At 40.4% G+C, this 22,694-nt stretch overlaps 1 protein-coding gene across 2 annotated transcripts; it reads left to right on the top strand.

Annotated features, from left to right (window-relative positions):
• Nucleotides 1-1,050: 1,050 nt before the first annotated feature.
• On the top strand, nucleotides 1,051-21,097 carry parp14rs4 (poly(ADP-ribose) polymerase family member 14-related sequence 4). 2 transcript variants are annotated; one of them, XM_062536905.1, is made up of 17 exons: nucleotides 1,051-1,249; nucleotides 1,375-1,460; nucleotides 3,879-3,939; nucleotides 6,062-6,319; nucleotides 6,517-6,744; nucleotides 6,966-9,448; nucleotides 9,672-9,908; nucleotides 11,325-11,546; nucleotides 11,636-11,765; nucleotides 11,990-12,139; nucleotides 12,647-12,709; nucleotides 14,293-14,478; nucleotides 14,840-15,046; nucleotides 15,154-15,780; nucleotides 15,870-16,018; nucleotides 16,460-16,637; nucleotides 19,033-21,097. In XM_062536905.1, exons 1-17 carry the CDS (start codon nucleotides 1,072-1,074, stop codon nucleotides 19,311-19,313), a joined length of 5,724 nt encoding a protein of 1,907 aa, XP_062392889.1. In that variant the 5' UTR covers nucleotides 1,051-1,071; the 3' UTR covers nucleotides 19,314-21,097. The 2 variants fall into 2 exon arrangements, with proteins under 2 accessions (XP_062392889.1, XP_062392888.1); XM_062536904.1 differs by having other exon boundaries at nucleotides 6,059-6,319.
• Nucleotides 21,098-22,694: the final 1,597 nt, after the last annotated feature.

Here is a 22,694-nt window from a genome sequence, read left to right as displayed (position 1 = left end):
CATCCACCCATGGGTGTTGGAGGCTTTTTGAAAGTGGGTGGTACAGATCAGCAGAAAAAAAAATGAGCTCTGCTAGATGCAACTTCCTCTATTCTGGTATATTTGAACAGGTTGTTAGATTAGACTTTTATCTTGCAAAGTAAAGCTTTTGATTCAATGACTAATTCTGAACCAGCTTTAATAACCTCATGATATGCCTAGTAACCTTGCATGCAGTTGCCATTATGTTAAATTAATTTCTTTAATGTTTTGAATGCAGGCCCTGAGTGGCTAATCGGGACCTTCGGGAGAATTCCGTTAACGTTTTGGGGTAGTCTGAAATGTCGTGATTGTTTCTGAAGCTCATTGTGCTGTGCCGTCGTGGCACTTCAGCAGAGCAGTCGCAGCCCCTTATCACTTTCCCATTAATAAAGTAGCTCTTGCAAAAACTGTGCATTAATATTAGCAGTGGTTTATTGACACGGATTTAACATAATCAAAACGAGAAGGATTTCGCGAGTGTATTGTAGCCACTTCCAGCGGTTACTTCAGCTAGAAATGGACTGCTCATTTGTCTGTGCGTGTGCGCTTATGCGTGCTGTGAGGACAGGCAATGAAAACCTGAGAATGAGATGGAGTTTCATTGTAGCATTTGTAATCAATTGGAATACATTTGACATGGACGTCGGATAAGAACAGTATGAAAAGTGAATGACTATCAGATGTTGTAACCCACTGAAGTAGAGAGATCGCTAATCACGCGTGGCCATTTACCTTTGTTCAGACTTGACGTGGCGGGCCAAAAAAATAGGCTACTGTGCGCGGGCCGGATCTGGCCCGCGGGCCGCCATTTGGGGACCACTGGCCTATAGAGTCACCTGCTAAAACACTAATGTTTTCTACTGACAGTCATACCAACTGAACTATGTGATCTAGACCAGTTCTCCGTCTCGACTGCAGGGGAGATATTCTAGCATTCAGTTTCCTGGAACATGTTCCAACGCCCAAGCAGGCAACCTGAAACGAAAGTAAAACTTTTAGCTTCCTAAAGGAGCATGTTGATCCACTGAAGGGGCTTCACATATAACCAAGATGGACAAGTGTCTTTATCGTGCTTACGCAGAGATAAAGGGTGAAGTGTTGCTTAACCAGGCAGTCCTTAAAAAACTCGAAATATACTTTTCAAATAGGAGGAAATCAGGCGGGGGTGATTGTTTCGTGGAATTTGAGAAAGAGGACTCGGCTACCATTGGGTTCAAAGAAGAGGAGGGTAAGTCCCGCAAACGTAGTCGGAAAATATAACAGTTTAACTGTTAATTAGGCCTAGCCTACAGCCCATTTGTTAGCCAATTTCCCCCGTTAAATCATATGTATTTTTGTGCTTTTTAAAAAAAGTGTTAAAGAGGGTTCTTGCCAACACGCAACATGAAATCACCGTTGACAACAAGCAATTGAAGATATACCTGACGGAGAAGAAAACGGTAAGTCATGAATAGCCTATTAGCCTATAGGCTTCTTGACATTTCTGGAACTTTGATTAGCATAGCCTACTCAAACTAACGCAACGCAACTTGCGTCAACCATGAGCCTGTGACATGATATTCTTGAGCGGGTTTGCAGAGTTAGCGTTCTGTGTAGGCTGTAAGACGGCCGACGTGACAGGTCAGCCAAGCCTAAACAAGCCAATCCCGAGTAGCCTAGGGGAAACCAGTCGCTTTGAAACTTGCGGTCATGGATTTTTCGCGATTTCAAGCCAACATTTTTTAACATTCGCAATCATGACACGACAGCTGGCATAGCATACTGTAGGCAACCCAGCCCCAGAAAACTGGAAATGAATAATGAGGACAGCGTGTTCCCTAAATAAAAACGAAACCTTGGATGGTATTCACACTGCTGTCACTATCCAGAGAAATATTCCTTTCTTGGTCACCGCTATTTACCGCTTTACGGCTCCCATGACATCCATTCAACACAATCAAGTTTCAGTTATGTGCTCAAACTAACGCCGCTATTAGGCCTACAACAACCATTTCACTTATAAACTCAATTTTGGTGCAAGGCTACTTACAGCAAGAATAGCAGAGTTTGGCTTTAAACAACGTGTAGAAATCTCGTGCGGAGGAAATTGCCATTTCAATGACATTTTTCAATTCATTAGGCTTTTTTGGCATGACCATTGGCATTCACAAACAGTAGCCTGTTGCCAAAGCATAGGCCTACATTTTACTTCTTGCTTTACACTCAAATAAGGCCCGAAGTGCAGTGCCATATCACCATCTGGTGGCCATGAAACATTTAATGTGGCACGCTGTAATGAGAAAATCGGCTGCAAAATAATCTTTTAACTATTCATCCATTATTTGTGTAATCCATGTGATATATTGTGTTTTTCTTTTTAAACTAAGTTACTTTAGGCTATAAATTGTGGTTTATCATTAAGGTAGCCTACATGTCTTAATGTTACTGACGTTCGGCATTAGATGACCAAGCAATGGGAACAGCAATGCCCAGCCATGGACTTTAAGATTGGATGAGTCTCCATACCGCAAATAAGTCAGCTGGGCTGTAGACTGGCGTGGCAACAACAAGCCCCATCTCAATGCCTTCAAGACTAAGGAAATAGCTGTGGATTTGAGAAGGATCTCTCACAGGATCAAAAAAGTATATATTATATTCTAACATCATTGCCCCAGTTATTATATGTGACCCAGCCAATAACCCTGACACACTACTTAAAATTCCCAATTGGCTCATACATCAGCAGGAACCTGAAGTGGGAAATTACCACTCACACAAGATGGCTCAACAAAGACTGTACTTCCTTAAGCAACTTAAGAAGTATAATGTGAGCAAACATTTGGTGCATTTCTACAAATCCATCATAGAGAGCATCATCACAACATGTTTGGTATGGGAGTTCTGGAAATTAGAGCGAGTTGTCACCAAAGCCTCCGACATAATTGGATGTGTCCTCACTACAGTTCATGCTCTGTAATCTGAACCTAAATTGTGCTTCCAGAATCATAAATGATCCTTCTCACCCAAGCCACCGCTTTTTCCAGCTTCTGGACAACGTTACAGATCCATAAGGACTGAATCCACACATTTCAAAAACAGCTTCTACCCTTCAGCTATAAGACTCTTGTCTTGAGGACAACTAAACTTAATATTTTTATTATTATTATTTATATTAGTTTGTATTTGTATGTATTTATGTATTATTATTATTATTAATAATAATAATTATAATGATAACATAGCACCAACATTGTTGTGTGGCAATAAAAGTGTCCAACTGCTGATATGTTTAGTGTTCTAAAGACGCCAAATAGCTTGTTTGTAGCTACCATTATGATAGCCAAAGATGGCAGTGAGCACATGGATAGCTTTAAACCTTTGAGCCAGCTCATGTGATAATGTTGGTGATGAAGCTTTTGCTTTTGAACACCTCTAACAGCATGGTGTAGGGTTACCATCCACCAATACCCATATGTTTGTTTCATAAAATGGAGAAACTGATACTAATTTGATAGTCATTATTGCATTAATAGAATAATTGCAAGGAGGTTGAGTGAAATAAAAGTGAAAACAAAATACTAATAATCAAATCATTGTTTACTATGACCCAACCTGAATTTGAATTAATGTCTAATATGCTATCTTGTTTTTTTTTTTTTGTGATGTAAGAGTTTAATTAATACCAGCAGCCAGAGGTGGAAAAATCCAGTTTCAGTGAGTAAAAGTCCTACCACTACATACATGATCGGACTTTTACTCTCTGATGCTGGAGTTTTCCACCTCTGCCAGCAGCATTATTTTATTAGCTTAGGCCTCTTCCCATAAACAACATCTATCTTAGTCTGGGCCTGACACATATATTTGTTTCTGTTTTCTAGAAGGAGTCAGGTGTACCACCTTCATCTGGTACTAGTTCATCAGGTGTACCACCGTCATCTGGTACGTGTTTTACTGTACCTGCACTGTACTTTGACCAGTTTTATGGGTGTTGCGGGGCATGGCATGATAGCTGGGAGAATGTTAATACAAGGCAAGCAAACAAAGAAAACAACAATGTGCATAAATCAGATGGTATTACTTGGTATCGTATTAGATGACATATTAGTTGATTTCAGATACTTGAAGTAGATACAATTAGAAAAAAAGGACACTTCAAAAACTAAAATGTTATTAAATTAATCAAAACATCTATTTGCTATTGTTTTTAGAATGAAGAGACTTGCCTTGTGCACTCTTGAAAGATAATTTTGACTTGAAACGTATTTTTGACAGAAATTGACTCCAGTGTCTTTTTCTGCATTAAAACATATCAAATAAGCTGTGGAGACAGTATTTTTATTGACCAACAACCACTTCAGGTATATGCTATAGCCCCAAACCGCAGACAGTGGATTAGCTAAAGGCGATGAGCTAAATGCTTCCCAAGTAGCATTTACTTAACCAGTAATATTGTTCAAAGCAGCACTAAACTTCGTCAGTAGCTTGCTCAGGGTCCCAACTGAGGGGACAAACTGTCCCCCTACCAGCTCCTCCAACCCAGTATTGCAAGGATTCGTTGTACTGTCACGTTTGGTTAACCTATTAGTTGTGCTGGGATTGGAGGAGCTGGTAGGGGGGCAGTTGGTACAAGTAACAGTCTTTAAACTGTATAAATTCCGGGTTCGCTAGCAAGCTCTGTAGAGGTTGTTCAGCGAAATAAACTGTATGCACGGTTTATTTGATGTGTTCGATTGCAGAGAAAGACCCTGGAGTAAATTTTTGCCGGAGTTACGCTTTAATTTAAGGAGACTTTGACTTGTTTTAAGGAGTCTTATCAAGACAAATTTGCTCAATGCACTGGCAGCCAATTTTCTTTTGTTTTCAGGATGAGACATTTTAAAATAAGTCAAAGTCTTCTTAAATTAAGTAACATGATTTTACGAGAAAGCACCAAGGACTGTCAGTCTCTTTATAGTGAAAACAATGCCAGCTAGATTCTTTGATCCTGATATAAGATTAATAATACTAAGTTAGATTTGATAAGATAAGCAGCTTTTGCTGTACATCTGTTGCTCATGTGTTGCTCACACACTGATGCACCTTGAATACGCCTACCACACAAACATGGCATAGCAAGCATCTAGTGTTTAGTACTCACATTACTCTCAGCTTAGTGTTCAGGCCAATCATATCCTAGTAGCCCTGCAGGCCATCTCATCTGCTGAGGATCTGCCAGCGATTGAGGCTAGGCGGTAGCCTAGCTACGTCTTCATTGCTCTGGGACTTCTCAGCCATCAGACTTGAGTGCAGTTGATTGGACAAGGTTGACGTGGACTTTTCTGTTTTTTGTTTGTTTTATTATTTATTTGACATTTGTTTATTTGTTTGTCTGTCTTGTATGTCTTGGTGTCACGGGTACGCTGGCGATTACGCCACTCCGTCCGGCATTGTGTCTTGTTATTTTGTGAATTTGTTTGTTGTGTTGTCATGGGTACGCTGGCGACTACGCCACTCCGTTTCGGCACTGTCTCTGTGTTCTGTGAAGCGCTTTGGGTTGCACTCAGTGCACGTTAAATGCGCTATAAAAATAAAAGTACCTTACCTAGTATGGACCACCGTGAAGGCACATCTCTTTTTGACTCCAACATTTTGTTGTACTGTCATTAATGAAAGAATATGAATTTAGAGACCTTTACATGTTTATTGATCCATTGGGGGCAGCCGTGGCCTACTGGTAAGGGCGTCGAGCTTGTAGCCGGACGGTTGCTGGTTCGATCCCTGACCAGTCCATGGCTGAAGTGCCCTTGAGCAAGGCCCTGAGCGCTGCTGCTGGGCAGGCAGCTCACTGCTCTGGGTTAGTGCTTCACCTCACTGTATATTCCCTGTGTGCTGTGTGTGTTTTCTAATTCACGAATTGGGATAAATACAAAGACCAAATTTCCCTCACGGGAACAAAAAAGTCTCTTATACTTATATACATTCAAGCAATCTCTGACTGGCATGTCTACTGATTGACTTACATTCATTTCACAGTTTACTTTATAATGGGTAGGCTAACTTTTGACTTTGATGTTGCCAGAAGTAAAGAGAACTGAATCCCAGTTTCAAGATCCTCAACATGAAGGTGCCAGTGCTTCTGGCTCTACTGACGTTCAGGAGGAGATGGCTGAAGACATCTATCAGCCCAAAGCGGTTGTTGTGGAGAAAATCTCAGAAGACGTGACCAGGGACCTTCTGGGACTGATGGTGGAGAACATCGCTGGTGTCTCTGAGGATGAATACGCTATGGAGCTGATCTACGAGTCTCATCTTGCTGTTGTAACATTCACTAACCCTGATGGTATGTATTTAGTTCTGAGCACTGCAGGACCAATGTCATATTTCTCTATCCACATGGTTTTAAATATACATCTGCAATCAAAACATATAGATAGATAGATAGATAGATAGATAGATACTTTATTGATCCCCAAGGGGAAATTCAAGATATTACATGGACATGCACTTTACCATGATTATACTGCCATGTTTTTTCAGATGTGAAGAAATTTCAGACAGAAGCCAAGCGCAACAAAAAGTTTCAGAACTACAATATGACTGTGAGGGTCCTGGAAAGAACCTGCAGTTTGAGGATGGAGTGTCTGCCACCTCATGCCAACAAAGACCTGCTAGAACTCTACTGTGAGAAACAGAAAGTTGAAGTAAAGAATGTTTTCATGATACCAGAGGAAAATGCAGCTGTTGTCACATTCCAAAAGCCTGAAGGTAGCTCACCATACGATATTCATTTTGTTGGCAGGAAAGACATTTTTGTTCAATATTCCCATTTTGTTATGGTTATGGTTGTTGTGGTAATGTTATTTGGCAGACGCCTTTGTCCAAAGCGACATCATTCATAATTTAGTCTCTGCTTACACAATACTCATTTATATTACACAGTGTGTCCAGTCAATTGTTATTTTTGACACTTTAATAACACATTTCAGATATTGTGACTATGCTAAACACACAACACAAGATCAGCAAAGTTGAAGTCCGCATCCATCCATACTACGAGTCACTAGGCACAGCGCTGTATGGTAAAGACAGACCAAGATGGAAGATTCCAGACTCATTCACTGTAAGCATTCACCCAGCACTACACAAGTTTCTCCAGAAGAAGAAACTTACATCTCACATCAATGACCAGATGCAGGCACACCACTGCCAGGTGAGCATGAAGAGCACAGACCTTCGGCTCAGCCCACTCCCAACCCTGCTGAAGATGAAGGGACTCACAGCCAAACACATAGACGGCTGGAAGGAGAACACCTTAGATGCCCTCCACCAGATCATGTCCAAATATCGAACACTTGAGAAGATGATGAACTCAGATGTGTGTAGCTCAGTGGCCGAAGAGCTGCTACCAATGCAGGACAATGTTGTCATGGAGATGGATTCCATTAAAGGACAGTTAACATTGGCAGGAATGACGAAAGATATAGATAACCTGGGACATATAGTGGATGGCATAGTGAATAAGGCTACAAGTAAGCTTGAGCGGGAGAGGAACAGTGTTGAACAGGACATGGATTTGCCTGCTGACCTGTTTAAACTCCTGCAGCTTGATGGCCTATCACAATTCATCACAGCCTCCTGCCCCCAGGTTTCGCTCAATTATAAATCCAGCAGCAAGAAACTGGCTCTCTCAGGCCTAAACAGTGAAGTCCTAACTGTGAAGACCTGGGTCCTTGAGAAGAGAATGCAAATGAAACAATTGCCAGTGGAGCTTGACCATCATATAGTGGAGTTCCTAATGGCAGTGGACAGTGAGACGATGTCTGATCATCTCTTCTTCTCCCGTGGAATCCATGCCATTTATGTGATCAAAGACAGATCTGTGGTTTTGACTGGAAGCTCAGATAGATTCCTGAATGAGTCTATGGGGAGGATGAAAGAGATGTTGACTTTCAGGGTCCTCACTGTTGAGGATCAGGAGGTGCTCAGAAAGTCAGAATGGAAGAATCTAATCACTGACGTTTTGAATATGTTCAATACACCCGGGAAGATTCCACTGCTGAAGTTATCTTCAAACCAACCTGACAGTCTAACCGTTTCTGGCTTTATTGAACCTGTCAAGGAAGCAAGCCTGATCCTTGAAGAGTTCCTGCAAAATCATGCAAGGGTTGAAGACATTGTGAAAATCAAATGTTGTGCTGCTACAAGGTTTATTGAAGAACATAAATCAGAGGAATGGAAAAAATTTGCAAAGGTTGGTGAGGTGGTGGTAAAGTTTCCTCCAAAACGTCCACGAATCAAGCTGTCAGGAGAACGAATTTATGTTAAACCTGCTCTTGATGCTTTTAAGAAGATGGCTACCCGTTTGTTTATAGATGAACTGAAAGTTTGTAAGCCTGGAGCAAAGAAGTATTTCCAGGACCAAGGGAGCTTGCTACTGTCAATGATGGTGAGGGATCATCGCTGTGTTGTTCTGCTTCAGGACGACAGTATGTTGGAAGAGGATGATGAGGATGAAAGAAGCGATGGAAAACTCCCTCAGCAAGGCTGCTGTGAGGTAAAGATGCCTTGTGGGGTGCTCATTGCAGTCAGCAAAGCAGACATCTGTAAGTTTCAAGCGGATGCTGTTGTGAACGCTGCCAACGAAGACCTGAAGCACATTGGTGGTCTGGCATCAGCCTTGCTAGATGCTGCTGGCCATCAGCTCCAGACTGACTGTGACAGGTACACATCCAGGCATGGACCACTACGTCCTGGAGAGGCTATCATCACAGATGCTGGACGTCTCCCTTGCAAACATGTCATTCATGCCGTCGGTCCACGATTCTCAAACACAGACAGACAGGGATCAGTGCACTGTCTTAGACATGCCATCACTGAAAGCCTGAAAATGGCATCCGGGGCAAACTGCACTTCCATTGCTATCCCAGCTGTCAGCTCTGGAATTTTTGGATTCCCACTGGACCTTTGCACAGACACCATTGCCACTTCTGTGCGTGAATACTTTGAGAGGGGTCATCACCAAGGCAAGAATTCCCTGAACAAGGTCTGTCTGGTCAACAATGACGACAAGACTGTGAATGCAATGGTCCAGGCTGTTAAGAAGGTATTCCGTGACATGAATCCAAGATCTGAGTTCCCACAACAAGCTACGTCCCGAAGATCTACATACGGTGGAAGTGGCGATCATGGCCCTGGAAATCAGTGGGAAGGAGAGAAGAGGTGGCAAAGCTCATCCACACAGTCACATTCAGAAAGATATAGTGGGCAAGAAAGGCAGTGGAGGAGTTCATCTACACAGTCACATTCAGAAAGATATGGTGGGGAAGAAAGACAGTGGGAGAGTTCATCTACAGAGTCACATTCAGAGAAGCGGTCCACAGGACCAGATACATCAGGAGTCCTGGAGAGCAAACAGACATCTGAAGGTGTCAGGATACTTCTGAAGAAAGGCAACATTCAAGATGCTTCTGTAAGTTTGTCTTGTGTTTGTCAGTATATATTAAATGTGATTTGGTTCAAATGTAGGTAAACTGTAGGTTGACGTTGACTGTATTTGATTTTTCCAAGAGAAACATCAGAAATGTATATTATTTTATTGTTTGTGAAAAGTAACTCATTAGCACATCAGTATCGTTATTTGTAATACATTTTTACTTTAACATGTTTTATATTACAATCTCAACACCCTTCAGACAGCGGTTGTGGTGAACACAGTTGCAGAGAACCTGAACCTCACCCAAGGAGCCGTCTCCAATGCTCTTCTCCGGGCTGCAGGACCACAGCTCCAGTCAGCAGCCTCTAATGAGGCCAGAGGAGGCAAGATGAGATATGGGGAAATGGTGATTACAGATGGTTTCAACCTCAGATGCAGGAAAGTCTTCCATACTGTCTGCCCTCCATGGGACAACGGAGGTGGCAAGTCAGAAGAGGTACTGTACAGCTGGTGTGGAATGTTGATAGTGGGCTTTATGTCATAGTCTTTGCTTTGGGTAATTTCTTAAATAGTCATGTTACATATAAAAGGCAAGGCAAAGCAATTGTATTTCACATTTCATACACAGGGTTAATTCAATGTACTTTACAATACATAAATAAGGGCAAAGAGTACATAAGAGCATAAAAGGACAGTAGTTTAAAAGTAAAATACCTCAAATAGAATACGCCAAAGACACAAAAGACCATAGAATAATTAAAGGGCAAAGACTGCAACTGGAAACACAGCCAGGCTGGTGTATTAAATTTGGCTAAAGACCAGCTAACCTAAAAAAAAGCCTGAAATATCTTTCACCATCATAGTCTCTCAACAGAATATTGTGACAAAACTTCTGTCCATTTTTTATTAATCCTTGTCCATCAGACAGTTTCTCAACATGTTATTAGTACTGTAACAAAACGTCTGTCTGCCTTTGATTTTCTATCGGCACACAACCAGCATGCCCTTTCCTGAAATTCACACAGAGTCTCACGTTTTGGCATCAAGACGAAAGGGAACTCTGACATGAAGTCAAGGACCATAGGCTACATTATATTTCAGACAGGTCACCATTTTGGCAAAGATGTACTCAATTTGGAACTATGGTGTAAAATGGTAAAAGTAAATTCCGAACGTAATACAATGTCGGGTCTATTTATGGTTGATAACAGGTTCAAACTTTTGTTTGGGAGCAAATTTGCATGAATTGGAGGAGTTTTGATCTAGACCATTGTTTGCATTAGCGACAATTTGGTTTATAGCATGTTGCAGTGGGCATACGCTCATGTACAAATAAATTGCTATTTTCAAACCACTGACAAAGTTCAAAATAAGATATTAAAAAAAAAAGATTGCAATACTTTGGTTTGTCTGTAGGAACCCTACGGATATTGTCACAGAAATGTAAGGCTTTTTTGAACTTGGTCAGTGGTTTGAAAATAGTGATTTATTTTGATGTATGCGTATGCCTGCTGCAACACTCTAAACCCTTTAGTTGCTAATGCAAACAATGGTCTTGCTCAAAACTCGCAAAACTAATTTTGCTCCCTAACTATTTAATGGTTACACACTAACAGTATATGATTAACCAGTTAGCTGTCAAAATTGATAGATTTGTTTAGGCTAAACTAAGCTAAACTGAATTAAAACAACACAACTGTATTATATGTATACTGTAAGTATAGCTTGTGTTATGTACTAAGTCAGAATTTGAGTATTTATGGTTCATCAAAGACACCGTTTTATACACACATTCTTGAATGGATATTCTGTAGAGCAGTCTTTATGCAGATAATCTGTTTTGACATTCAGGTATATTTTCATTATTATCATGCAGTTATTTAAATGCTTTGTTAATTGTTTACATTAATAGGTATTGAAGGACATTATAAAGGATTGTCTGCAAGAGGTTGACACACGTAGACTGGCCTCAGTTACCTTCCCTGCTATCGGGACTGGGAATCTGGGTTTTCCCAAAGACCTGGTCCCCAGGATTATGTTGGAGGAAACCGAGATGTTCTGCAACAAAATCAGTCCTCAACACTTAAGGGAGGTGGTCATCATAGTACACCCCGCTGACCAAGAGAGTGTGGATGTAAGGGTCTTTCTTTAGTCAACACAGCAATTAATGAATGTGACAAATATGATGAGTGATTGTTTCATGGTGAATGATTGGTTTTGTAGTGTTTCAGGAAGGCATTCCAAGGAGGAAGAAAAAGACAGAGTAAAGGTGAGCCTCATGGCTCCAGCAAGAAAACAGGACTGGGCTTGCAAAGACCACAAAAACCACAACAAAGACCACAACAACCCTCAGGTAACATTGTTTGATACTTTCTGGGCGTGTTTGATAATGCTGGTTTATGTATTCTGTGTGGATTGGTTTCTGTATTTCTCAGGTATTTCTCTTGCAGGTATATCTATTGACCACTCCTTGCTGTCACTCTTAATAACATAAGAAACATGAAACTTCCCATCTGTTGTGCAGTTGAAGTGCATTAAAGAAAGATGTGGCTATGATCGATCACTCTTTGTGCGCAGGATTATGGGGTCAAGTCAACACTCTGTCTTTGGGGAAACATTCTGTGCGCATCGGTCACCTGACCCTTGAGGTGTCAAGTGGTGACATCACCAAAGAGAAAACAGATGTCATCGTAAATTCCTCCAATAACACATTTTCCCTCAAGTCTGGTGAGTTCATTGCATTGAAAAAAACATTTATCAGTTGGAGCACATGCATCTGGATTTATCTAATTATTAGCCACCAATATCAATGACAGCCTCCATAGGTTATCTGACGCACCATGCACTGCAGTATAGAATGGCAATGCTGGGTTAAGAGTAGGTCCTGATTAAGCTGATTAATTTCCTGTGTATTAGACACAGTGTATAAGCCGCAGGACAGTATTTTATGCAAGTTAAATGAAACAAAACCTTATTAATGCCATATTAACGGCTCCCATGTATTAACCTCATAGCTGGAGAAATTTTGCAAAATCAATGTATAAGCCGCGGCTAATAGTCGGGAAATTACAGTAGTAGTAAAGTAAAGTTCTATTTATTTCAATGTAAGTTCGAATAGAATGTAGAGTGGAGACAAACTGATTGACCCTTTACCATTTACAACAAATATTCAGATTCATAGTTTTTTCATAGCTGCTACAACATAGGCCCTGATATTAATGCTGTGTCTTTCAGGGGTTTCCATGGCGATCCTTAAGGCTGCTGGCTCAGCAGTCGAAGCAGAATGTTCAGAGATTGGTTAGTTGCTACGATCCAGTATATTTATTCATTTTGATGAAGTGGACTATCGTAAAACTTCGAAGGGGAATTGCATAGGGACATGGTAAAAAATGCAGGATGTGTTGAGAAATGATTACCATGTTCTGGTCTTCAATCAGCCAAAGAGGACACATGTAACCCCTCTCCTAGTTACTCTCCACTGGCTCCCTATAGTAGCCAGAATTAAATTTAAATCTCTCACTCTGGCCTATAGGACACTGACTGGATCTGCTCCTAGCTACTTCAGTTCTTTGATCAAGATGTACATTGATCAAGATGTACAAGATGTACATTCCCAACCGCTCTGAGGAGCGTCTGTTATGTCGACAAACCATTCATGCTAGGTCAAACTGTAGATCCTATTCTTCAGTGGTTCTGTGTTGGTGGAATGAGTTGCCCAGTGCTCTCCGTTCCAGCAGCAGTTTTGGATCTTTCAAGAGGGGTCTTAAGGCATATTTGTTTAATATGCACTTAGTCTTTTGAGCGTTTGTTATGTGTTATGGTTTGTATAATAGTATTGTTTTATTATAATTTGTCCATTGTTAGAATTTGACATTTATTCTGCTATTGTCCTTAAAGGGATAATCCGGAGTGAAATGCACTTTAGATCAATTTTTCGGACTATTGGGAGTAAATACGTTGAGTTGACACCAAAATCATGTAATTCGGATGTATTTTGAGAAAGTTCGAGCTCACCGTTTTTAGCCAAAACTCGTTAGCCTGGAGGTGACTCGGGCATGTCATTTCGCCGCTACAAAACGCTATTTTTATACCTCTTCTACTGTTCCAAACAACACTACACTTACGTGGTAGTGAGTAGAGGATCCCTAAAGCCAAACCGAAGTATCCCCACGCCTTTATGTGGTCGGATAGAGAGTCCAGAATGAATTTAATCGAGTCCGTACCTTTCCGGAAATGTTAATAAAGTGTTGTTATAGCGTTGGCAGCTGCAACAGCGACATTTCCGGAAAGGTACTGACTCGATTAAATTCATTCTGGACTCTCTATCCGACCACATAAAGACGTGGGGATACTTCGGTTTGGCTTTAGGGACCCTCTACTCACTACCACGTAAGGGTAGTGTTGTTTGGAACAGTAGAAGAGGTATAAAAATAGCGTTTTGTAGCGGCGAAATGACATGCCCGAGTCACCTCCAGGCTAACGAGTTTTGGCTAAAAACGGTGAGCTCGAACTTTCTCAAAATACATCCGAATGACATGATTTTGGTGTCAACTCAACGTATGTACTCCCAATAGTCCGAAAAATTGATCTAAAGTGCATTTCACTCCGGATTATCCCTTTAAATTTAGCCATACCATGCTATAGTTATTGTTATTATATAATTAACTGAGTGACTTATTTGAGTGCTATTCTCATTTCATTGTTTTATTTCTCATTAGGTTAGTGCTTAATTGATTGTTTTATTGATAATATTGCTATTCTCCCTTTTTGTAATTGTTCACTGTTATTTAATTTGTATTGTTATTTATTTGTATGTCGCTTTGGACAAAGGCGTCTGCTAAATAACCATAACCATAACCATGTTCTTTCTGCATTCACAGTGAGTTCACCTAATTTCCAGTCCTGTAATATGATTTTGACTGCTGCGGGCAGACTTCCATGCAAACATATTCTCCATCTCATGGTACCAAGTAACCCCAATGCTATTATGGATAGTGTCAATGAGGTTCTCACATTTTGTGAGAAGAGAAAATTGACCTCCATCACCTTTCCAGCTCTTGGCACAGGTACAGTGTAATACAAAAATACGAATTTGATAATGCGCAGACTTATAATAGGCATGAAGCATCTCTGTTAATATAGATGTGCACCCAGAACGACAGGTGTTCACTGTTCCTGAGCAGGAAGGTGACCCCTTTCATGAGTGATCGACACATTTGGTAACCCCTTAGATTTAGAAATGGGTATCTACTGTAGTACATTGAACATGTGACAAAAAGGGAAATACTGTAAGGTGAAAAAAGTTAGCAAAGACATTTAAATGACCAAAAACAAAAACATTTAAATTCTAATGTATGTTTATTTGTTTAATTGATTATTGATATTCTTAATCCTTGCTGACTTCATGAAACATCTGTTCACCACCAGGCCAAGGTGGAGCAAAAGCATCAGAAGTGGCTGATGCTATGATTGAAGCCATAGTGAGCTTTGTGAAGAAGACCAAGAGTCAACATATACAGTGTGTGAAGATCCTCATCTTCCAAACTAACATGGTTCCAATGTTCCACACAAGTGTGCTGACACGACAGGCAAAAGGAGGGGAAGATGACAAGGGCTTTTTTCATAAAGTGAAAGGTAATTTAATTACCCCCCCCCCCCCCAAATAAAAATAAAAATAAAAAATCAAAGAATGAGTGAACCGTTTGTCTTATTGGCTTGTAATTTTCTTTTCTGCATTTAAGATGCATTTGTAGGTTTTTTTTCACCTGGTCAATCCGAAGAGCAGGTACATGCTGATGAGGAGTTTGTGATGGTGGGTGAGGAGTTTGAACCTGCCATATTCCAGCTCTGTGGAGAAACGTCACAGGAGGTCAGCAGAGCCAAAGACTGCGTGACCAGCTTCATCATGAAAGAGCAGGCTTCTACTCAGATCAAGGACCCATTGATTAACCGTTTCACCCAAGAGGACACTAAAGAGCTCCAGGATCTGCAGAGAGAGCTGACCGTCAGCATCAGAAGGGAGCACAGAAGTGAGGAGTCGGTCATCTACCTAGAGGGCTTGACTCGTGATGTGTTCAAGGTCGAAGGACGAATCAGAGATATGATTCGGAGGGCAGAGAGGAAGGAGACAACCAAACGGGAGGCCTTCATGATCAGCACACTGGTAGAATGGCAGTATCTGGATCGGAGCAATCAACTTGTGTCTTTTGACATGTATGCTAATAGGACTTTAGAGCAGGCCTTCCAGACTAAAACTAGGACCGTGAAAATCAAAATTGGCAGAGATGAATATGAAGCCGACGTGTCAGGCAGAAAAGCCTCAAAGCCTGGAAGGAATGATGTAGAACTCAAACGAGTTGATCGAAAAGGTTTGATGAAGTATTATTTTCATTCTTTTTATTATTCTGGATCAAATGTTTGACAGAAGTAACAATGCGCTAACCATACATTAATCTAGTTTCAGGTGATTCATCACTGAGCCTACCTACCCATTGGGATGACATGAAAGGCAACTTTGCTCAGATCTCACTTACTGCAGGCAGCAATGAATACCAGGACGTCGAGAATGAGTTTAGGACAACTGGCCTAGCATTAGCAATAAACAAGGTGGATGCATAACTTTAATTTAGCTGATTTCCATAGTTGATTATATGTTGAATGTCAGTAAATTGAATGTCAGTGAAGTTAAAGTCACTGTATGCAGTCCTTGGCGAGGTTATGTTTTATAGGTGAATTGATATCATCAAATTCATTTTTGATTTTGTTTGCCAAAACTTTACGGACACCAGTGACTGCACAGGTAGCAGTGGTTCTGATTGCTAATGCTAATTGGTGCCTTTTATGTAGCTCAGGCTCTGCAATGAATTCTGTAATCCTTCTATATGGCTGAAAGATACAGGGTTTGCATGCTTTATTTGTGGTATATGGGTATGGCACAGATACCCTGATTTGATTGTGATTCACACATGAATGATTCACATTATAATGATTCAGTATGATTAAAATCATAATTGTTTGTGTCATTGTCATTTTTTTTTTTTTTTTCAGATTGAGAGAGTACAAAATGCTGCGCTGTGGAAGAACTACATGATTAGAAAAGCAGAATTGGATCAGAAGAACAACCACACAAACAATGAGAAAAGGCTTTGGCATGGCACCCTTGCAGATAAGATAGACCACATCAACAAACATGGGTTTAACCGCAGCTATGCCGGGAGTCAAGTTGGTATGGGTCTACTTTTATTACTTTCAACATAACACACAGCTTCCTCATAGTAATACCATAGTAATCCCGGGGCTCCCTTGTAAAATAGATGTATTATCTCAATGGGATATCACCTGGTAAAATAAAGGATAAATAAATACATAAGTAATGTTTGTATATCGGAAATCTTCTACAGCTAGCCAGCATGCTTTTCATTTATTTTGTGAATCCAGAAGTGATTAAGAAGAGGATTTAGGGAATCCGTATGACAAAGATTTCTGTGTCAAATACACAGTAACTAGGAGTGCAAATGTACATACTGTAGATACTGTAGCGAAGGGACAGAGCAGTGACCACACCCGGTCTTGAACCCGGGTACTAATCCTACAGCTTGATCGCTACACCAAAGAGCCAGGCCCGTTGGTGTGGTAGTCATAGCACATACTCAACTGTAGTCATGGTACTCTGTCACACTGCCCTCCCCTTTGGAAAGCTTGTCCATACACTTCACGCATACTGGCGTCCCTCGTGCAACCACCAGCCAGCCGTACTTCACCCGTCCCATGGTGCCCCATACACGTGCTTCACCCATCTCTGGGGTCCCTCACACCAGGGTCAACTTATCCTGGGGGTCCCTCATATGGCTTACACATTGGGCAAGCTTCCAATAACCTTATGGCAAGCCATCCCACTTCTGACACCATTTGTAGCGAAAGGACAGAGCAGTGACCCCACCCGGTCGTGAGCCCACTACTCCAAATGTATGGCAGTCATAGCGCATACTCAACTGTAGTCACGGTACTCCGTCACAGATACATTTTCTACAGTTCTTTATGTGGTCAGTTCTCTGCTTTGGTCCACCTGGTTCTACACAATATTGCCAAACGTATTGGGCCACCTGCCTTGACTCGTATATGAACACAAAACAAGGTCCATAAAGACATGGATGACAGAGTTTGGTGTGGATGAACATGACTGACCTGCACAGAGTCCTCGATAGAACTGAGAGCCAGTCTCCTCATCCAACGTCAGTTTGTGACCTCACAAATGCGCTTCTGGAAGAATGGTAAAAAAAACCCATAACTGCAACTGCCCATATGCCCTTCGCGACTCACGTTGCCCTTCTGCGGGCCAAAAATAATAATAAATCGTAGGCTACAATGGATGCAGAATTTCACGTAGCTGCAGCGCTGCACGCGACCGGCACCTGAGCTGAGCCTGCATGACAGTCTATCACGTACACTAGATTGAAGATATTGTCGCGGTTGTCTGGTGAGACCGACTGCCTCCTCAATGTTGTCGGAAAAGGTGAGTTTGTGATGTATGACAAACGAGCAATAATCATCATCAAGTTTTATGACATTCATTAAAATCGTCATAAATCCAGGCTGAGTTTGCGTTTAGCCTAAATAATCAGAGAGATAGCTTGCAAGCAGACAAGCAGCCCGTCTCATAGCAGGCTACTATTTTTTGGTAGGCATGTCTGCTTCTCACATTTCGTTTTAGCAAGAAAAATGAATGATGGAAGTAATGCATCACATTAATTATTTCATTCAAAATGGTTAAATGCCTAAATCCTATCACTATGAAGTCAAAATGACCACTGAAAAGATTCAGGAGAGGGGAGACAACTCAAGTAGGCAGCAAAGGGCAGCACATCACTGCAGGGTTGGCTACAAAAAAGCCAAACAGCAGGTGAGACAGAGACTTTGCACTGTGATAAAGATGACACTGTGTAGGTGAATTGATTAGTTAATCAGACTCATATTTTAGCCTACTTATGACAACTTAGGCTACTTAGGCTAAGTTACATCTAAGATGAGGAGCAGCCTAAGCCTCCAGACCACGGAAAAAGGGGACCAGGAGGAGGCACATAGGGCAGATAGGCCTAGTGATAAGTTGTGGGTTGTCCTTTTTTCAGTCCGAGCAACTGCCCCTCAAAATTCCTGTGCACGTCCCTGAACAGACAATTAAACCTTGTGGAAAGCCTCCCCAGAAGAGATGAAGCTGTTAAAGTGGCAAAGGATGGACTGATGTTATATGAAACCCTATAGATTAAGAATGGAATGTCACTTAAGTTCATTTGCGAGTCAAAGCACGTGACCCAATACTTTTGTACATTGTAGATGCATTAGAGAATTTCCAAATACATTAGTTATTGCATATTCAGCACTGTTACTTCAGCCTTTACCTTTCACATGCCCTGGCAATGACATGGCACACTCATACTGAAATATCTAAATAATGCATGCATGTCTTAATGCAATGTGTAAATTACCAACATTATAGTTTTAGGATTTAGATTATGATGACTGGCATCAGGTGCATTCAACTGTAACAGTAAACAGATGATTGAAACCAAAGGGATTTGTGTGAAAAAGGTCTTACTCAACATTCTTATGTCATCTGTCTACAGGTACTATGTATGGAAAGGGGTCCTATTTTGCTGTTGACCCCAAATACTCCGCCAATAGCTATGCCCCGGCTGATGTAAGTGGACACAGGCGCATGTACCTGGCAAGGGTTCTGGTTGGCGACTACGCTCAAGGAGCAAGGACCATGATAACACCTCCCGCCAAGGGTACAGGAACAGCTGACTTGTATGATAGCGTCACAGACAACATGACACAGCCCACCATGTTTGTAGTCTTTCATGATGTCCAGGCCTATCCTGAGTACATTGTCACTTTTCAGTAAGAAATGAGTCTGTCTGCATGTTCACATTATTCTGTATTTTGATCATAAAGAGCACTTAAACAAACTTAAATTACATACAAATGAATATAAGGTGAATTTGGAATAATAATATATTATTTTTAGAAATGAATAAACTGGGTTTGGTACCTGTGTTAGCTTTCCGGCTTCTGTTTCCAGAACCAGGTGATAATGTTTAGAAGAGTGAAAAGATGGCCTCCAGACATTTAAATTCCAAGCCAGACAGTCATAACCATCACTCATCGTTCTTACTAGTAACTCATTTTGAAGTTCCCTAGTATCTTTCGGATGCACTTTTAGCAATCCTAAAACATTGTTTTATACTGTAAACTCTTGCTGTAAAAAAGTCATAGCCGTGGAGCTGACATTGGGAGGTGCCAAACATGCCAAGGGGTCTAGTTAAGTTGTATTGTACTTAAGTTTTAACACATGTACATAAACTGGCCACTACAGGTAGTGTGTAGTCATATTGCACCTTTTTTTTGTGCTTTGCCTTTTTTCATTGGAGGCTTGTTGTAGGTAAATATGGGAATCAATGAAGTGCAACATTAAATATGATCACATAAACAGGAATCCACACATTTAATCCAAAGTCACATATTGTGGCCAACCGTACATTTGGATGGGTTCATTTCCTCCTTTTGTTCAGTTAAGAATATATTACTTTGCTAATGATTATTTTAGACATTGGTGCATGATTGTTATTTCATTTTATTATTATTTTTTTAATCAATATAGGCCTACCGGGGGCATTCCTTCTTGTGGTAGAGGCTGTAACCAGTCCTTTATTATTTTATCATAGCACCATCTAGTGGTAAGTGTTTGTACATTTCATGTGCACAGAGATTAAAACTTCATATTTTATAGAATTTATACTACAGTACAATACAGCAACATAACAACATTAAAAAAAAAAAGATCAGCTAAAGAAGCTTTTATTTGCTTACAGTTAAAATATGTGTACTTGTTGTATAGGTCTTAAAAATATTAAATTAATAACTGAGATATGCCCTGCATCCATCTTTGCTGTGCTACTTGTACTCAACCAACAGAGCTCTCACATACAGATGTTTGTGTCATGGTTATTTTGCTCTTGATTTTGATTAAAATGTGCAGTTAGCTTATTCCAGTGAATAAATGCATGAATAAATTAAAAGCTGTGTTGATATATTTTCCGCTGTTTAAGTATGAGAACTGCCATAGACCAGCTTGCCACTGAGGAACTGTTTTATTGTCAAGAGCAAGTACTAGTGTAATGATATGTTGATGACATGTGCACCTTTTTCAATACAATATATAGGCCTGTAGAGGCCAGCTCGGAACAGCAACATGAAAGGGAGGTGGACAACAGTGGGTTGGTCAACCAAAATATATTAATTTCAATATCATTAATTAGTCACATTGTGTATAAGCCGCAGTTTTATGCAAGTTAAAAGAAACAAAACCATATTAATACCTTAACTGTCCCTGTGTAATGTGTATTAGCCTCATAGCTGAAGAAAATTGCAAAATCATATTATAAGCCAAGGAAGTTGGGAAATTGTGGTAGCCTAATTAAAAAATAATAAAGATCTGCAGTCAAAAACATGTTGAGGGGAAAAAAAGACTGTATGGAAGAGTGTGGATATAATACAAACATATTAAGAAAGATGAGTAAAAGTTAAAGGTGCCTGTGAGAGAGTGCCTTCCAAAGCATGTGCCTGAGCCAGATGTGACCCAGGAGAGAAACATGCTCTTACAGTCCAACCCATCAACCCAGGCATGTGCCATTAACCAATTAGTTGAGCCAGGCCAGCATTGTTGGTCCACTGGCTACAGTATGCCGGGCCTGAAGCCACAGGGGATCCTAGCAGTAGCAGGCCTAATAATAATATAATATAGACAAGATGTGCATAATATTACGACATTATGTAAAGACAAACAATATAAATAAAGTGCATTTTTTACATTGTACATACTGTTTTGCATCTTTTTTTTTTTTTTTTTTTTTTTTAAGAACCTATAGTTTAAATGTATTATGTGGTTTTATGATATATACAGTAGGCTATTTCTTACAGTATATAATTTGAAGTGATTATTTCGTCTTTGAGGGGGGAAAAAAACATCTTGGAGGCTCTAGACAAGTGATTCTCTTTGTCTAGTGTCTAGGCTATCTTTCATTATAAGGTAAGAGGAAAGCAACATATGGTGCGTCAAAATGTAAGCTTACACACGCACACACACGCACACACACGCACACACACACACACATACAGTTAAGGCCAAAATTATTAGCCCCCCTTGTGAATTCAGACATAATCCTTTATTTATACATGAAAATTACCATTTCCAGAAATGTTTATATGATTACAAAAGAGCAAAGACAGTATGCCCACAAAGTTTGATGATATTTTTTTTACTCATGCTCTGATTTGTGACAAGAAAAGCAAGAATTGACATGTTCAAAATTATTAGCCCCCTGACCATTAATTGTCAATAGTGTAGCCTTTCTTTGCTTCAACTGACAACAACTTCTTTGACTAGTCTTTTACTAGGTTGGCACTTATCTCTTAAGCACTCCAGCTTGTCCAAACGGCATGGTTTTCTTGTATGGACTCTTGCTTTAAGCACGTGCCACAGATTCTGAATGAGGTTGAGGTCTGGTCTCTGTGTAGGCTATTCCAGCACCTTGATTTTGGTATCCTTTAGGGCATTTTAGACCACTTTTCACTGTTTGGGTTATTATCATGCTGAAGGACCTGGTGGCGACCTAAACTTAGGTTAAGAGCAGACGTCTTGATGGTATCCCTGAAAAGGTCAACATAATAATGATAATAATAAAAAAGCACAAACTTGGAACTCTGTGTACTTTGTAATGATGCCTTTCACGGCAGTTCTACAGACTGTGAAGCATCTAGAAATTACAGTACAGCCTTTCCCCATATTATAGGCCTCAATGATTTTCTTTCTTAGGTCCAGACCAGACAGATTTCCTTCATCTTCAGCATGCCTGTAAAGGCATTCCCCTCTCAGACAGGTGTTCAAGTGCCTGTAGGCCTGTTCCTTGAAGTCTTTAGGTAAACAATTAATGCTGATTGGATGTTCAGGTGTTGTCTGGACATCAGAGGTGGAAAGTAACTAAATACATTTACTCAAAATACTGTATTGAGTAGCTTTTTTGTGTATTTTGGATTTTTTGAGTAGTTTTAAAAATCGGTATTTAAAATTTTACTTGATTACATTTTGAGTGAAGTATTGTACTTTGATACATCACAAATCCAATCAGTTACTTGAGTAAAAAAAAAAAGAGGAAAAAAGTGAATCGTCAGAACTACTAAGGTGACAATGGTCATGGTCAGCCAATAAGGCGTGAAGCTGTCCACT

The sequence above is a fragment of the Sardina pilchardus genome, chromosome 5, assembly GCF_963854185.1.
Source record: "Sardina pilchardus chromosome 5, fSarPil1.1, whole genome shotgun sequence".
Taxonomy (NCBI): Eukaryota; Metazoa; Chordata; class Actinopteri; order Clupeiformes; family Clupeidae; genus Sardina; species Sardina pilchardus.
The sequence above is the reverse complement of the archived record's forward strand: the minus strand, read 5'-3'. Positions and strand labels throughout refer to the sequence as shown.

Coding starts and splice junctions, on each gene's coding strand:
- parp14rs4 (XM_062536904.1), top strand. CDS start 1,072: ATGGACAAGTGTCTTTATCGTGCTTACGCAGAGATAAAGGGTGAAGTG. Junction 15,047..15,153: donor CTTTTTTCATAAAGTGAAAG/GTAATTTAATTA, acceptor TCTGCATTTAAG/ATGCATTTGTAGGTTTTTTT. Junction 16,019..16,459: donor TAGCATTAGCAATAAACAAG/GTGGATGCATAA, acceptor TTTTTTTTTCAG/ATTGAGAGAGTACAAAATGC.